At 39.1% G+C, this 18549-nt stretch overlaps 1 protein-coding gene across 4 annotated transcripts in view; it reads right to left on the bottom strand.

Moving 5' to 3' along the window:
• MYO5A (myosin VA) overlaps positions 1-18549 on the bottom strand; it is a 222489-nt gene that overhangs the window by 118667 nt on the left and 85273 nt on the right. For all 4 annotated transcript variants that reach the window (XM_074394231.1, XM_074394232.1, XM_074394233.1 and 1 more), the window contains exons 2-4: positions 9528-9638; positions 6137-6308; positions 3782-3926 (exon numbers count right to left, since the gene is read on the bottom strand). In XM_074394231.1, the coding sequence (XP_074250332.1) occupies positions 3782-3926; positions 6137-6308; positions 9528-9638 (428 nt within the window). The remainder of the gene's footprint in view (positions 1-3781; positions 3927-6136; positions 6309-9527; positions 9639-18549) is intronic.

Here is an 18549-nt window from a genome sequence, read left to right as displayed (position 1 = left end):
TACTGTCTTGCTCTGCCACCCAGGCTGGAACGCAGTGGTGCCATCTTGGCTCACTGCAGCCTTCAACTCCTGGGCTCAAGTGATCCTCCCACCTCAGACACTTGAATAGCTGGGACTAAAGGCGCATGCCACTATACCTAGCTAATTTTTGTATTTTGTTTGTAAAGGAAGGGTCAGTCTCACTATGTTGCCCAGGCTGGAGTATAGTAAGCAGCACAATCATAGGTCCCTGTAACCTTGAACTCTTAGGCTTAAATGATCCGACTACAGGTGCATGCCACCATTCCCAGCCAATAGTTTTACTGTCAATCATGCCTCACCTTGTGGGGTAGGATTTCCTTAATTTGTTCACTGTTGTACCCCCCATGCCTAGAAGAGTGCCTTGTGTTTGGACAGTGTTCAATAAATCTCTACTAGATAAACAATGAATTGTACCTTCCCTGAAGACATGAGGGGTCCCTAGAAATGGTGGTAATGTGAAACATCAGGATTTCCATCTGGTAAAGATGACATCTTTGTTTGACAAGAAAACAATGGCAAGAAATGATCCTGCAGCAGTTATTCCCAACTGTAAGCCTCAACAGATACGGTCTATTTTACCTTCGTGGCAGATGTTATGGGTACAGATTCATTTATATAAATGGTAAATATAATACTATAACTAACTGAGGCATATTTTAAAACTCTGAAAAAGAAAGCCAAGCAAAAGGGAAAAAAGACAAAACAACCCTCCGGTTAAGAAATCACCTTGAGTGACTGGGTCACAACAGATAATAATGAGAAGAGGAAATTACAGGAAACCAAGGTATATCTAAAGGTAAAAAGCCATAAATATTAGTATAAACCTAATACCATCTGTGAATGACTGTAACAAAGATGGTAAAAGCTATGTTTTGTACTCAAGAATAGTATTTTCCAAAGAGTCATATAATTCTCTGAGCACTACACAATTCTCAGAGATTATTTTTAGAGTCTAGCACTCCACATGATTTTTTTCTCTGCCCAGTAGTTCTCAGGTTGTACTAAGTGGTGTTGACACTGTACTGCAATGCTCTGACACTATAGAAATCAAGTATTTATAGCTTTTTCCAACTTTAGGGGAAAAAAATCATACCAATAGATGGAATTTTTCTCAACTTTAAGCCTAAAAAATAACCTTTCTTAAGCTTTGAACACTCATTACTATTTTATAGCAGAAGCTGGCATAATATGACATATTTTATAGTGTTAACCTATGTTTTTATTCATTTTATATTTAATATATTAATATTTTATCTCAGACAAATTGAATTTGAAAAATCTGTCTTCCTAGTTATGTGACCTTAGAAAAGTTACACAATTTTTTCTGTGGTTCATTTTTCTCATTTGTAAAACAAAAATTAATATTAATACCAAACTCAGAAAGTTGCTATAAGAATTAAATTAGTTAACAAATGGAAAGCAATTAAACAATGCCCTTCACAGAGCACACAGTAAGTGTTAGCTGCTATCAGAAGTATCTATATTATTATTAAAAGGGCATAATAATTTCTACGGCTTTATCATCAAAATAATTCTAAAATTCTGTCACATGCTGGACCAATCATGTAAACTCTCCTTGGCTGGAGAGGAGAAAATAAAAACCTCTGCAGTATTAGTTTTCTTTCCACTTTATAAATCACTTGTGGATTTCCCATATCATATTTATAATGTATTCTGCTTTGTAGGCTGGAGAAATGAATTAAATATGTACTATTCTTCTACATATTCACAGTGTAATATATTATATTATATTAAGAACAATCTAGTCTTGAAAGCAGCATTTTTCTTCCATTTTCCACCCTCGAAATGTTAGGGTTCCATGGTTAATATCAGAGGCATTTTGCAGATGCTGTTTGGGATAACCGATGCCCTATCGTACAATGTTAACATTAAAATTCATACTTTCAGTTGGGCATGGTAGTGCATGCCTGTAGTACTAACTACTCAGGAGGCTGAGGCAGGATGATCACTTGAGCCCATGAGTTCAAGTCCATCCTGGGCAACACAGCAAGACCCCATCTTGAAAAAAAAAAATGTCACACTTTCCTTTAGGTCTAATTCCCTAGGATACAGACAGCTTTTTAATTTTTTTTTTTAGTTCTGGTCTGTTAGTTGACTGACATTGGGCAGGTCATTTAATACCACTAAACTAACCCTCTCATCTGTAAAACATAACATCTGCATCTGTCTTTTCCTAGTCACGGGATCATGAAAACATTTCAAAGGCAGTTTTTTAAAACTCTATGTCCCTTTATAAATGTCAGATTTTTTTTTTTTTTTTTTTTGAGATTGAGTCACACTCTATGGCCTAGGCTGGAGTGCAGTAGCATGATCTTGGCTCAATGCAACCTCCACTTCCTGGGTTCAAGCGGTTCTCCTACCTCAGCCTCCAAAGTAGCTGAGATTACAGGTGCAGGCCACCACACCCAGCTAATTTTGCATTTTTAGTAGAGACAGGGTTTCTCCATATTGGACAGGCTAGTCTCTAACTGCTGAACTCCAGTGAACTGCCCAGCTTGGCCTTCCAAAGTGCTGGGATCACAGGTGTGAGTCATCGCGCCTGGCCCACGTTATTATTTAATAATAATCTAGCTGTGGCTGGAAAGGAAAATGTTAATTCAGTTTCCCCCATGCAATCTCTTGGGCAGCATCTTACAAAATTGAGAGGCTTTTGCCTATGGCTCCATGAAACAGAAAAAGATGATTTTCCTTTGTGTTATGGCTTGGCCCCTAGGCTATGGTGCAGCTACCAGGGTTGCTAGGCCCACTCAGGAAAAGGGAACCCATAAGCCTGGGATGCTGGCAAAAGGTGTATTTTCACCACATAAAGAAAGTTTTTCATGGTTCACCGACTGAGGACAATCAACCCCTTCACAATCTAGAACCCAAAGACTGGATCTTCTGAGAACATCAGAGGAAGACTGCCTTTGGCATTCACACTGCTGCAAATATCAGAACCTTGGGTTCATAATCTCACAAGTGAGAAGGATCCCTCCATACTCCTGAAACTGTACACCTATAGGAACCCTTAAGCAGACCATGTGTCAACATATGCAGAGTTTGTGCAGACACACAAACCCTCTGGGGAATATATGTTTGAATTTGATGAAGATGAGCAGTTCTTTGTGCAGCTGGATAAGAAGCAGATGATCTGGTGTCTGTCAGAGTTTATTCATGCCTTTGATGCTTGGAGGTACATTGCTGACATTGTCATGGCAAGAAACAACTTGAACACCCTGACACAATGGTCCAAACGGGCCCAGACCACAAATGGTGTCAATCTTTCCTAGTCAGAAGTGGACATAGGGAAGTCATCAGCTTCAGGTCTCCTTTAAAGCGCCAGACTCTTCAACCACAATGACTGATGTACCCTAAGACCCCTCTACCTCCTGGCTGCCTATGATCCTGCCTACCTTACACTCAGCAAAAGGTCTGACATTTAGATAGCACTCAATCAATATGAAAAATTTAAAGTGTAGTGACAAGGTGGTGCCCACACTGGATGATCTGTATGCTATGGTATCATCTGGGACCTTTCTCTGCCCTGTATTTTTTCCTGAGAAATCCCAGAGTTTAATAAATACCTGTTTATGTCAGAGCTAAAAATAATAATAATCCAAGCCACCTGAGACAAACTTGTCAAGGCTGCTTATTACTATTTACAAGGTTGCCATTCACTTTAAAATATCTGTGACTTAGCAAAGAACAAATTATTGTATCTAGTACCAGCCATAAAAAAACAATGAAAGCTTCTACCAACCTGGCCATTTGCTTGTAAGCTTCTTCAGCTACTGCAAAGATATGTGGATCCATATCACCCATGTTCTGACCACTGTATGCATTAATAATATCCTCTCCATAAATAGGCAGCTGTTCATAGGGATTTATAGCTACTAGGACTATACCTGGAAATAGGGTGGAGAATAAGAAAGAAAAAGAAGTCAATGATACCCCAATGGGCATATCAAACTTAGTAAAGTAAGAGTCACGGTTATCACAATCCTTCATTTCAACTTAGTTAATATTAAACTAATAAATTGTTCAAGGATCAAAATGCATCATAGCCTTGCCTCTGAACCCATTACACATACTTCTGCCTAAAATATCATTTAAAAACTGGACTAGGTGACTTAAAATAATGTGGCAATGTTATCAGAACTTTAAATGTCTTCATATATTTAATCCAAAAATTCCACTTAACTTCTATAATTTATCCAAATGAAATAATCAGAAATTCATGCAAAGGGTTTTTGGTTTTTTTTTTTACAAATATGTAAAAAAAATCATAATGTTATCTTAACAGCAAAAATAGAAACAAATTGTATAGGGCAAGGAGAGTAGTTGAATGCATTTTGTTACATCCATATGACAGACTACTATGCCACCACTACAAATCATGTTTGTTTGTTTATTTTGAGATAGTGTCTCACCCTGTCACCCAAGCTGGAGGGCGGTGGTACCATCTCAGCTCACTATAACCTAGACCTCCCAGACTTATGCAGTCCTCCCAGTTCTGCCTCCCAGGTAGCTGGGACTATGGACACACAACACCATGCCTGGCTAATTTTTGTATTATTTTGTAGAGACAGGGTTTTGCCATGTTGCCCAGGCTTGAACATCTGGGCTCAAGTGATCTGCTTGCCTCAACCTCGCAAGGTGCTGGGATTATAGGGTGAGCCACAGTACCTGGTACAAATCATATTTTTGAAGGATTTTAAATGTCATAGGAAAACATGATACAAAACTATATATAGACAGATTCCAATTTTATATCTATTTATACCTCTCATATGTATACACTGAAAGGATGTAAGTCAATATTAATACTGGCTATTTTTCAATGGTGAGTTACATATAACTGCTTTTCCTTTTGTATACTTTTCTGTGTTTCCTAAGAATTTTTCAGTAGGTGTATATTAACTTAATGTAGTCGTTCATTCAACAAATGTTTATTCAGCTCTAACTATGTGTAAAATATTTTCTAAGTGCTAAATATACAACAGTAAACAAAAAAAGACTAATCTTTACCATCGTGGAACTTATATTCTAGTGGGAAATTCAGACAATTAACAAGATAAGTAAGAAAAAAAAATATATATATGTATATGTATAACCACAGATTAAGGAAAAGGGGGTAAAAAATAATGCAGGGAAGAAAGAGAGTAAGGAGGGGTTTCTGACTTGATAGGGTGGCCAGACAAGACTTCACTCAAAAGGTAAGATGTGTGCAAGAAAAAAAAAATTGAAGAAAAATAAAAATTGAGAAAAATATTTATCAGTAAAGAAGAGTTAATATCAGTGATATAAAGGAGGTCAATAATTTTAAGAAGAAAGGGTGGCTGTTCCTGTCTAAAGCAGGAGAGTAATGAAGAACTGAGTTGAGCACTGATTTGGGTATACCACATGAATGAACATAAATAGAAATGAATGGAAATCCAGATTTGAGCTTCAGAGGTCAGAATGATTAGTGAAAGAACTAGATGTCAGCAGAGAAAAAATAGCCAGAGGAAAGGGAGAAAATAAAAGATAAGAATAAACTGGGAAAGAGAGAAAAAAGAAGGAAAGCTGGAGATGGGGGAAAGGAACACAAACATACAGACATGCAGAGGCTTTATTTCTCAGACAGATAAAAAGCACCATGAGCTGGGTGGCTGGCAGCTAATACTGCAATGAGCAGAGGCCCAGGCAAGCAGAAGTGAGCAAGAAGAATCACTACAAGTCAAGGCAGTTCTGTATGGCTGAGTAATTGACCACAAGAGAACACTAAATCTCTTGAACCTGCTCCAAAGGTAAGTCCTTGGACATCTACTCTTCATGTGGTAGTTTTGGAACAGATGAAAATAACTGTGAATTTCGTACTAAATCTGACATATGACTTCTGTGAGGGGGGAAAAAATCCAAAAGGAGAGCCCAGTTCTTTTTATTTTTAGCAAAATTATCTAAGCTCACAAATGAGTTTATTCAGCACAAATGCAACTTGGCTAATAAACACTAGTATATATTTCTGATAACGCTGAATTGATCATGTCACCAAGAGAAAATCCAACCACAGTCTGTTTTCCCCATGTACAATATTTCCATGGCTATGTCCATTCGGAAAGCAAAGCATACTTACCACAATATGTATAAATAAGTTTGGAATCAATAAAGCGGACTCTGAGATTATGGAGCACAGCCGGCTCATGAAGATAGCTGAGGGCTGTGAGGTCATTTTCACCAACAAGTATGTCAGGATTTCGTAAGTGAGGCAGCTCCTTGGTCTTAGGATCTAAACGGTATTCCAAATCCTGAAAATGTACAAGGCACAGTATCTAGATAAATGATGGCAAGGACTGTGAAAAAGGCCCATGCTTTTTGCTTACTTCCTATTCCTGATTTGTTTCTCAGCTATTAAATGCACTATTTTCCTAGAACTTTCCAGTATCACAGAAACTGGTAGAAATGGAAAACAATATGAAGTACATTTTCATTAGACATACTAACTTATATTAACAATTGTTGCTAATATAGTTTGAAAAGTCATAGCCTAGACCTTTATCACCCACCTACTGGATCAGAAGTTTAAAATTTTTGAATATGTTTCTCTCCTCCATACCCCTTTACCTATTAAAAAAAGTGGCACACAATATGAAAGAATGGCCAAGAGCTTGGCTCTAGGATCATGTTGACCTGGATTCAAATCCTGATACGAATACTTACTTTTTATGTGGTTTTGAGGTATAGTATTTAACTTAAATCCTCTGTTTGTAAAATGGGCTCACAAGGTTGTGGCGAAAAGTAATGAGGCAAGTCAGGCATGTGGTAAATACTTAGAAACCCCTAAACCATGAGAGGCACAAGAATTCCCTGAAATCATGTACAATACTCTGTGTGTATGTGCACATATGTGTACTTTTTTTTGAGGTAAGACAGTTCATAGTTTTCATTAGATTTTTGTTTTGTTTTGCTTTTTGTTTTTTGTGCATATGCTTATTAACTCATCAAATTTAGGCCGGGCACGGTGGCTCACACCTGTAATCCCAGAACTTCGAGAGGTCAAGGTGGGTGGATCACCTGAGGTCAGGGGTTTGAGACCAGCCTGGCCAACATGGTGAAATCTCATCTCTATTAAAAGCACAAAAATTAGCCAGGTGTGGTGGTGAGTGCCTGTAATTCTAGCTACTCAGGAGGCTGAGGCAGGAGAATTGCTTGAACCTGGGAGACGGAGGTTGCAGTGAGCTGAGATTGCGTCTCTGCACTCTAGCCTGGGTGACAGAACAAGACTCCACCTCAAAAAAAAAAAACAAAACTTAGCCAGGCATGGTGGTGGTTGCCTGTAATGTCACCTACTTGGGAGGCTGAGGCAGGAGAATCACTTGAACCCATAAGGCGAAGGTTGCAGTGAGCCAAGATTGTGCCACTGCACTCCAGTCTGGGTGACAGAGCAAGACTCTATTTCAAAAAAAAAAAAAAAAAAAGAGAGAGAGAGATTTCAATGGGATTTCTGGTCCCAAAAGTTAACAAGTATTATTCACTTAATTTTTAATAGAGATTGGGTCTCACTCTGTTGCCCAGGCTGATCCCAAACTCCCGGGCTCAAGGGATCCGCCTGCCTTGGCCTCCCAAATTGCTGGGATTACAGGTGTGAGTGATCATTACTAGCCACTATTCACTTTAAGGTCATGGGAATATGGCTTTACGGCACAGCCAACCATGAATATTGTCACTTAACTATATATTAGGCAGCAAATAACAAAGGGCAAGTGAAAAGGAATAAAAATTCAATTTAGTTGTAGGGAGGGACAAGATTTTGTAAAAAGCCAGTTTTGGTAATACTGAAAATATATACAGAGGTCAAATATTCAAATCATATTTGAATGAATTATGCTAAAGAGAGAAAAATTAACAATGCCCCTCAGCATTTGTTGCTGCCTGTTTATCATAGAGTATCACCTTCCCCAGAGCTGACTGGTCCTTGCATTGGGCCTGATACACAACTGCCTGTTCTGGTGTTAGCCAGGTGACTCCAGAATGGCAAAGGACCCAATGTAAGAGCGATCTTAATGACCAAAGCTGGAATAATTTCATTGATAAAATAAATAATGATAGCAATGAAGAATGTAAAAGAAATACCCATGAGCCCATAAAAAATAAATAAATGATTAAATTAATAAACAAATGGGGGAGAAGAAATACTTCCTTCCCTATAGGAGAATTCTAGTTAATAAATATAGAAGGAAGGAAAGACATGGAGAATCACCACTAGAACACAACAATGATACTTGCTGCAGGCAAGACATACTAATGAACACTTGGCAAAATTAGCAGGCGAAGTTTAAGGAGAAACAGGATATACGAGTGGCCTCAAGGTATCTGTCCCAACACAATGATATTCATTAATTACAAAGGGAAAACAGTAACTTTACAGAGAATAACATGGGAAACATCACCTTAAGCAACTTGTCATGGCCAGTAATCTGCAAAAATCCAATGTAGACAAATAGTATAAGCACTCATCTTAGAGTCATCTGTGTTCAAATCTCACTTCAAATTCCAAAAGCCATTTCCTGGCTGTACGACCTCAAGCAAAACTACTTAATGACTCTGAGGTTTGGTTTATTTGAAAAATACTGATTATGTCAACTGTCAAACCCTGTGGTTGCTGTGAAATTTAACATGAGAAAATCCAGTCCAAAAAGCGGAACATTTCACCTAACCCAGAGCAGATGACCCATATATGTTGAATAAGTTAGTTCTCTTTTCTGATATTCAAAACCCTTCTCATTGGCCTAATTCTTCCCTGTCTTCCTCCCAACTAGTGTCTTTCCCTCAGTGTTGCTCTCCATGCTGCCACCAATGAGTTTCTTCTAAAACCTGGCACCAAGCCTCTTTAAAAACACTATAAGCTGGGCGCTGGCGGCTCACGCCTGTAATCCCAGCACTTTGGGAGGCCAAGGCGGGTGGATCACAAGGTCAAGAGATCGAGACCAACCTGGTCAGCATGGTGAAACCCCGTCTCTACTAAAAATACAAAAAATTAGCCGGGCATGGTGGCACATGCCTGCAATCCCAGCTACTCAGGAGGCTGAGGCAGGAGAATTGCCTGAACCCAGGAGGCAGAGGTTGCGGTGAGCCGAGATCGCGCCATTGCACTCCAGCCTGGGCAACAAGAGCAAAACTCCGTCTCAAGGGGAAAAAAAACAAAACAAAAAAAACACTACAAGCACTCCCCATAGCACACCAGTTAAATGCAAGAGTTTTAGGAATAGATGTGAATCTAAAGCTGATAATCATAATAAATTCATAGGCCAAAATAAAAGCTTTTTCAAGTATCTGCTATTTTCACTATACATTAAAAATGCTATCAGGATAGAAAATTGAGTTTACCATTTTTACCAATTTAGTAAGCAAAAATTTTACATAAATTTAAAATTTAACTTCCATTGGGAGTTTACTTCACAGTAAACTTACACTTTTGAACTCCCTTCACTTTATGCCAATGACAACAAATGAATGTGAGACCTCACCTTTCCTTCCTCGAGGTGAAGTAGGAGGACTTTATCTCCTGGCTTATAATCTTTGAGCAGCTCTGCTGACTTCCAGACTTCCTCTGGATCAGGTATCCAAACCCTGGCAAACTAGAAGACAAAAACAAACAAATTTAAACTAGCAAGTCAATTATTTTACAATAATATATAAACATATTCTGACTATTTATAATTAAACAATTTATGAAAAAAGAAATCTCGGTCAATAAAAAATTTACTTTTTTTTTGAGACAGAGTTTTGCTCTTGTCACCCAAGCTAGAATGCAGTGGGCTGATCTCGGCTCACAGCAACCTCTGCCTCCCAAGTTCAGGCGATTCTCCTGCCTCAGTCTCCTGAGTAGCTGGAATTATAGGCGCCTGCCACCACACTGGCTAATTTTTGTATTTTTAGTAAAGACGGAGTTTCATAATGTTCGTCAGGCTGGTCTCCAAACTCCTGACCTCAGGTGATTCACTCGCCTCAGCCTCCCAAAGTCCTGGGATTACAGGTATGAGTCACCATGCCAGGCCGAAATTTACTTTTTAAATTGGTAAACAAAAATATTTTAGCCCTCATAGCACCACCATTCCCAAATTATATAAAAAGTGTTCTGAAAAAACAGTCATGATCAAAGCTTGATAAATTAAACGTCTCCTTGATTTTAACAGTAAATGCCACCTGAAAGTGTAATTTTAGGTTAAAATGTATACATCTATTTTTGAAGCTTTAGTGTTGTGGCTCTGCCAGTTTCAACAGCATAGCCATCTTTCTATGGCTGGGTCTACAATTTTCACTGTGGTTTGCATCATGTGCTCTGCAAAGCCTTAGTGATTTCTTTGACATCCTTTAGTAGCTATCACAGTAGGGAGAAGAGGAGAATAAAAATAACAAATTTTTAAAAACTGAAAATACACTGTTCAACATTTTACCTTCATTATTTTATAAAGACGAGTGGGAAATGGTAAAAATGGCACATTCAGTCACTCATAAACTTAGCTCCTGTATTTTCAACACCATTGAAAAGGCATGGTAATCATTAGGGATTCCTAAAGCAGCAAATATTTTGCCACAACTAGACACTCTCTGGACTTAAGCCAGAAGATTATGTGATCAATTTTGAAGAAAAAGAACAAAATATAGTAATATGCATGAATCTTTCAAATACCTCATTGAAGAAGTATTTTATGTGCTTGGGCTCTCTGGGAAGAAATTTCCCTTTAAAACAAGCATACACTAAACATAAATGCCCATTTTCATGAACAAATCACGTATGAAAATAGGAATCTTAGATTCAGCCAGCAAAGGAAAGACATGATGTAATCAATTATGGCTGGCACGGGCCAGACTGAACCTGGTCTCTGGCCTGTATCTGTATCCTCATTTCACGTAAATTCACCTCTAGATTTTATTTTAACAATAATCAGGGTACTAATTTACTTGTAGCTTTGAGAAAGAGCATTTGGATTTGAGTATGTTAAATGTAGAGCAACCTCCCGAAGAACTGTGATATTCTAAGTACTGGGCACAAAGTTCTGGAAGCTTGTAACAAGGTTATTCCCAAGTACAAGAGAAATTTAAATGACCTAGTGGTGAACTTACAAACAGCAGAAAGAGAAAAGAAAGTGGGTGAACAAAACTAGAGGTAGATCTGAGATTCAAGATAATTTAAATTAAATGTCTCCTGTAAGAAAAACATTTCAGCATGTCACTGTCCAAGATACTATGTTAACCTCATTACTGACAAATATTTTCAAATCTTCCTACTGGGAAGCTGCTGTGGTATACTGCCATAGTTTCCAAACTACCGGATTTCATGGCTGGTAAAAAAATTTTTTTTAAGTTTGGGGACTGACATAAGGCTAAGTAGTTAGTTAATAACTAACTTTTAGTCTTGCCAAGTAGGATTATAAAATCAGTAAGTATTGGGAGCACTTACAGATAAGTAGAGGATAAGGCCCTCACACTCAGCAGACGCAACATAGTTAAATACCAATCTACTAACTAATGTCACCATCATTTTATAAAATAAAGGACATTTTTAACAAGAAAACTGTAGGGCAAATAGCCATCACAGTAACATACAAATTCCTTACCTTGGTCTACAAGGGCCCTCATGACCAGTTGACCAGTCCTTTCCTTTCCCTGCTGACCTCTAAGCCAAGACCACACAGATCCCATTTTAGTTCTTCAGAACACGGGTTTGTTTGCTCCTGTCTCTAGGCCCTGGCCCTTATTAATCCCTTTATCATGTACTTCTCCCAGATCTGCTTATGCCTGTGTCCTTCTTACTTAGATGTTAGCTCAAATGCAAACCTCTTCAGAGAAGCCATCCCAGATCTTTCTAGCTGAAATCAAACCAAACTACTACTACCCTTCTCTATTTTACGTTCTTCAGAGCTCTTATTCACTATTTGAAATAACTTTCTGATATGTTATTGTTTATTTACTTACCTACTGTCTCTCTTCCCTTATTAGAACATAAGTTCTGTGTCTGCGTTGTTCAACACTATAAGCAGTACTTAGAACAGTACCTGACACAGAGCTGGTGTTTATTGAAAGATCAGAATAAAAGGCATCTCTTTAAATTGAATATAAGTAGCATGATTAAAAGCTCACTAAATTGCTTTGATTTTCTCTTATTACCAACACATATAAACTTTTAATCTAAACAGTTTGCAGAGGAAAGAGTATGGAACTAGACTATGGGTTCTAGTTCCAGGGCTACCAGATGGACCTTTGCCTTTATTTCAGGCAACTATAAAATGAGGATGACAGCCAGGTGTGGTGGCTCACGCCTGTAATCCCAGCACTTTGGGAGGCCGAGACGGCCAGATCATGAGGTCAGGAGTTCAAGACCAGCCTGGCCAACATGGTGATACCCTGTCTCTACTAAAGATAAAAAAAAAAATTAGCTGTGCGTGGTGGTGTGCATCTGTAATCCCAGCTACTCTGGAGGCTGAGGCAGGAGAATTGCTTGAACCCAGAAGGCTGAGATTGTGGTTAGCAGAGATCATGCCACTGTACTCTAGCGTGGGTGACAGAGCAAGACTCTGTCTTAAAAAAAAAAAAAAAAAGATGACAACAATAGTATTCTAGTTTATTGCAAAGGCTTACCCACATAGAAACTTCATGAAAAGCATAAACCAATATATAAGTACAGGGTGGGATTGTTACTGTTTTTTCCATAGGAAGTGATTTCTAATGTCATACATCAAACATGTTACTGAAATTCATTTTACAACTTTTTTTCTCAGGTACACAGTTGATAAATTGAGTAATATCTGTATATATCATTAAACCCTTATTCATGCAATAAATATTTCCATGTACTAACTGCTCCCACTCTGAAACTTACTTTGCAAAGACAGCATTTTTGTAGTTTTCTCTGGAAGGCAGTGTTGGTTCCAGAAAAGATACATAAATATAAGGAGATTCAGAGTTGGGCTGGGCATGGTGGCTCACTCCCATAATCCCAGTACTTTGGGAGGTCGAGGCAGGCAGATCACTTAAGGTCAGGAGTTCAAGACCAGGCTGGCCAACATGGCAAAACTCCCGCCTCTACTAAAATACAAAAATTATGGTCAAAGCAATGAGTTTCACAATACTGGAGGTTTTCAACTAGACTCTGGACCACCACTCGGCAGGGATGGTATAGAGGTGACTCAGGCACTAGAAAGTAAGGTAGACTAAGTAAGCTTTGAGAGCCTGTCCAATCCTGAGTGTCTCTGGGGTCGTGATCCTTCTCCAAGGTAAGATATAGAACTATCCTGGAGAGGAAGAACATAGGCAGGACAGATCTCAAGAAGCCTGAGCAAACACCAGGAAGGAGCCAGCTGACTAGAGGAGAGCCTCCTTAGAATAAGTTGAATTTATGCAGCTGGAAGACTCTGGAGGAAGACTATTCATGCTCTTGATAAAGAGATGGAGAAACTGTTAGTCAAATAAGCTGGACCATAATGTATTAAAAAACAAAGTATGAAATCTCAAAAAACAAAAAAACAAAAATTAGCCAGGCATGGTGATGTGTGCCTGTAATTCCAGCTACTCAGAAGGCTGAGGTGGGAGGACTGCTTAAGCCCAGCAGGTGGAGGTTGCAGTGAGCTGAGATCACACCACTACACTCCACCCTGAGTGACAGAGCAAGACTCCACCTCAAAAAAAAAAAAAAAAAAAAAAAAGAGAGAGAGAGAGAGAGATTCAGAGTCAAGAAATGATCTATTACCTTGAATGATGAAAACACAAAAAAAGAAAAATGTGTCCAAGTCAGTTTGTAAAAGCATGACTGAACAGTGCCTAAACATGAGGAGACTTTAAATTTAGAAAGTGCCTTCCTGCTCTGTGTCTTTAGGGAGCTCCAGCTCAAATTTGCACAAGTATTTTGCAAAGAGTGGGTACTTTGCCAAAGACTAGATTTCTAAGGGCTAGATGTTAACAACACTTACAAATAACCAGTGGGAGGCTAAGGCCCTCGCATTCACCAGAAGCAAGATATTTAAACACCAAACACCACCCTAATAACCAACTTCCTCTTTATCTTAGCTTTATCTCTGGGGAAAGCATCCAAGGAGAAATAGGTCAGAAAACATCCTATTATTACCACTGTCTTTCTGTGGTTCTTTTCCATCTTAACCAATGAGATCAGTGTCCCTGTAGAAACAACTATAGCAGAAGGGGGTCAATTTGAGGATATATACCTTAAGTGCTGAAACAGGGAAATCTCAACCTGACATGCCACTTCCTACTGCCTTCCTCACTTCCAGCCCTACCTCCCACTCCTCCCCCAGGTGCAATGCAAATACGCATGGCAGGAATAGGACTAAACTTGTCCAGTCACATCTGGTGAGAAGACTGGGGGAAGGCAGGCAAGAAGACAAGGCCACTGGATCACATGAGAAACCTAGAAATGGGATACAGTGTGAGTCAGGCAATAATCTGAAACAGGGATAGACACTGCCCACTAAGACTGCAGAAGGCGCTACTGGTGAAACAGAAGCAGTTAGAAAATGATAACCCTGACCAAAGTGAATCAAACCAGACACAACCCCCAGCAAGGCAAGGAAGGCCCCTGATACGGAACTGGGTTCTGTCATGATTAGCTAACAAAGGGTTAGGCTCTCTTTCAGTGATCCCTGTTTCCTCTTCTCCACTCACACTACTCTAAATCTAGTCCCTCTTTATCTTGTGAGTCTCTCAAACATCTCACTTATTGCTACCTGAGACCTTATTTTAGTTACTTATGAATCTACCTACCAGACCATACCAGACTATACACTCATATACTTTCATACCAGACTATATATTCTTTCAAAGCCATCTTTGAATCCCCTCTGAGGTCAGCCAAGTTCCTAACCCATAGTCTGTGGGCAGCACATATGTGCCGATTTTACTTAAGACTGAGAAAATGCAAGGGAAGGGAAAGAGATGAGAAAAATGTCAGCATTCTACAGGCTTAGCTCAGGATTTTCCATGAAGCCATACCAGGGCTTAAGGCCACCAAGCAGGGTTGAGATGGGGCATGAATCAGAGGCTTAGAGAAAAGAGATTCATGAAGTAGTAGGCAAAGAAGGAGTAAATAATGATGTAGAAACAGGTAGGAGAAGGAAAAAGAAGAGCCTGAGATTTGAGGTACTATGATTAAAGAAAAAAACCTAGGAGAGGGAGAAATTAGAAAATAAACCTAAACTAGATAAAATGTAAATGCACATCAAAGATTTGTGACAATTCAAATGAACAATTTGATTAAAAAAAAATAAGAATAAGAATAAAATGAAGATGGGCTATATTTTTTATAATAGCTAAAATCTGAGAAAATAATGCTAGCACAGATTTAAGATGCATAATAGCTTGCAAGGAAAATAAAAGACATCTGTCCTTCCACAATACAATTTAATGAGGCTTGACTGGCAGTGATGAGGTAATTTCGATAGAGTCTAAAAGAAGAGCACTAGAAAGCCGTGTTCAAGGAACATGCTGGCACTAGTATGTACCAGAGAAGGGCACCAAACAAGGTTGGCTCACCCAGCAGTGCCCTTACCTTCTCAGGGTTTATACCCAGTTTTGCATGTTTAAGGAGGTGCCAGCCATCTTTATTTCTTTTTTCTTTTTTTTTTTTGGTGAGATGTAGTACTGCTCTGTTGCCCAGGCTGGAGTGCAGTAGCGCAATCTCAGCTCACTGCAAACTCCGCCTCCCGGATTCAAGTGATTCTCCTGCCTCAGCCTCCTGAGTAGCTAGGATTACAGGCATGCACCAACACACCCGGCTAATTTTTGTATTTTTAGTAGAGATGGGGTTTCGCCATGTTGGCCAGGCTGGTCTTGAACCCTGACCTCAGGTGATCTGCCCACCTCGACCTCCCAAAGTGCGGGGATTATAGGCATAAGCCACCACGCCTGGCCCACCAGTCATCTTTCTTTTGGTATCCTACTACCATTACAACACTGAAGAGAGGCTCTTGATTGTGATACAGATGACTCATTCCAAGTTTTGCTAACTTGCATTTTGTCTGTCAAGGAACACTGGAGGCGTGGGCATGAAAAGCAATTGCTTCTGATGCCCCAGACACTTTGGGAACAAGACTAACAACACTAATACAGTAAATTAACCAGCCCTCAAAACCCAAAGAATTTGATCCATATGATTCTCTCTTCTTCCCCTAACTTCCACATATATTATTTGCTTTTCATATAGCACATGCACACATCTTTCTTAGCTTCTGTATTAAATCATGAGCAGCCTGGCAGTTCGGAATCTGCCATGGCTCACTTTTGATATCCCATCGTGAATGTTTGGAAAAATAAATGCTTTATGTCACAATTCAAACAAGCCTATTAAGAAAACTAAGTGCTCCTCTGAGCTATGAACTAAAGCAGGAAAGAAACTGTGAAATATCACCAACACCCCTTCCTCTGAAATCTGACATTAATGTGGTTGTTCCATATGATTATGAAGTAATTCACATAGCCCTTAGGGCATGTTTTTGGCATAAAAAATTCAGGAACTACTATTATTCTAAAAGCACATGATAAGCTCTCCAGGAAAAAGGAAAAAAGAATTGTTAAAGAAACTAGGAAATCTAGAAAATTGTCCCTCTTAGTCATTGCATATTTTGTATTTTTAAAATTTGTTGTGAAATATGTCATACATACAAAAGAATGTGTGTGTGTGTGTCTGTGTGTGTGTGTGTGTGTGTGTGTATACGAATAATTTGTTGAATGAAAGAATGATGTAATGAACTTCCATATGTCCACCACTTAGGTTCAGAAGTAGAATATTACTTATACTACTGAAGTCCCTTGATGGAATATATTCTTAAACATTTCATCCCTTTCTCCACCAATTTTCACTTGCCACTATTATCTTCCAGTTATAGAAAACTATTGGTTTACTGCACCCTGAACAAGCCATGCTGTTTCACACTTGTATGCTTTGCTGTAGCTATCTCTTCCATCTGAAACATAATTTCCTCCCTGTTCAGCAGCAAGCTTCTATTTATCCCTCAATTCTGTGTTCAAGTGCTACCTCCTCTAGGAAGCCTTTCTTGACTTCTCCTCCTTTGGTCCTCCAATCTCAACATCTCCATTATCTTACATGATCTGCTGCTAGAATCCTTATCCCACTAAATGATGACTTTGGGTGCCTATCTCCAGAGACTTATGAGTTCCTTGCAAGGAGAGCTGCATCTTTTTAAACTTTGTCTCTTTAGCACTTAACACAGGGCCTGCCCATAACAATTTTTCAAAAAACTTTTGTTGTATGAGTGTTCTTAGCTTTCAAGAGGGTAGACAAAAAGTATTATCGGTCTTACCAAACCCTCCCAAAATCTTCTGAAAGGCTCTGTAATTTCCAGAAACAGAGAAAGATGCATGAAGCATCAAACAGTTATTTGTGTGACAGAAGGAAAAAGAGCCAGACCTGTGGGGAGCAGAGAAGTAATGAGACATCCTTTTCGCTCCTCCCACACCCAGTAAACCCACAACTCTTCCCTTCATGTTCGTGTGTTTAGAGTGGAAGCTACTCTGACCTCCAGAACAGAGATTCGGTCCCCAACCAAACCCTATCACAAATTCCTTCCTCAGAAGGAAAAGAAATGCTGGCACCACCACCTCCCCCAGCTCTCTCCTGGAGCAGCAAAGGAGGGGGACAGATAGAAAGAAAGGAAAGCTAGAGGGTCTAGAGCAGGGTAAGGGGTCACAGTAAAATGAAAGTAAGAGAAAAAATGGGGTGTGGAGTGCTGAACACGTGGTGCATTCTGGGTAGAATTGAGAAGTGAAGAGCAGAAGTTGCCTGTGCGTCACTGCAGCATCACGAAAATGCTGCTGAAGAGCCGAATGACAACCAACTCTGCTTGACAGGACTTAGCAAAGGCTTCTAAGGAACCAGAGCTAACATTTATTGAGCACTTTTTGTGTGCCAGTAGAAGCCCAGGTATTTTACATGTATAATTTCATTCGAATAATCACAATAACCAAACCCAATACTAACCCATTTAACAGCTATTGCGACTTAAACCTTAAACATGGTAGAAATGAAGTTCAAAGTCTATTCTAGAAGCCATGCATTCTTTCCGCTCTACTACCCTCAACCATTGTTAAAACAGTAGATCTTATTATTAAGAAATTCCCCTCCTCCACCCAAATTGTTCTTGGTATCATAACGAAAACAGCTATTAAACTGGCCCATGTCATCTGATGAAACTTAAGAATGCCTCATCCAAGATAAGATGTCAAAATCACACCAATCAGCTTGGCATCCATCCTGCAGTGTTCCAATGGGAACTACAGTGTTCCAATGGGAACCACAGAATGAAGGCTCTGCCAAAAATGAGGTTAGACAGTAACAACAAAAAACAATCTGAAGATGAAGACTAGAATTTTAATGAATGATCTCAAGTTCATAAACTTCTATAAATGAACTAAATCATAGGGTTGACTTAAAATTGTTACTTTTTGCTGACTCTGGAAGTTACCTTGCACATACTATGAAATGTAACTGGTTTAAAAGTAAATCACACTTTGGGAGGC

This window comes from Saimiri boliviensis, chromosome 2 (assembly GCF_048565385.1).
Source record: "Saimiri boliviensis isolate mSaiBol1 chromosome 2, mSaiBol1.pri, whole genome shotgun sequence".
NCBI lineage: Eukaryota > Metazoa > Chordata > Mammalia > Primates > Cebidae > Saimiri > Saimiri boliviensis.
This window is presented reverse-complemented; position numbering and strand designations above follow the sequence as displayed.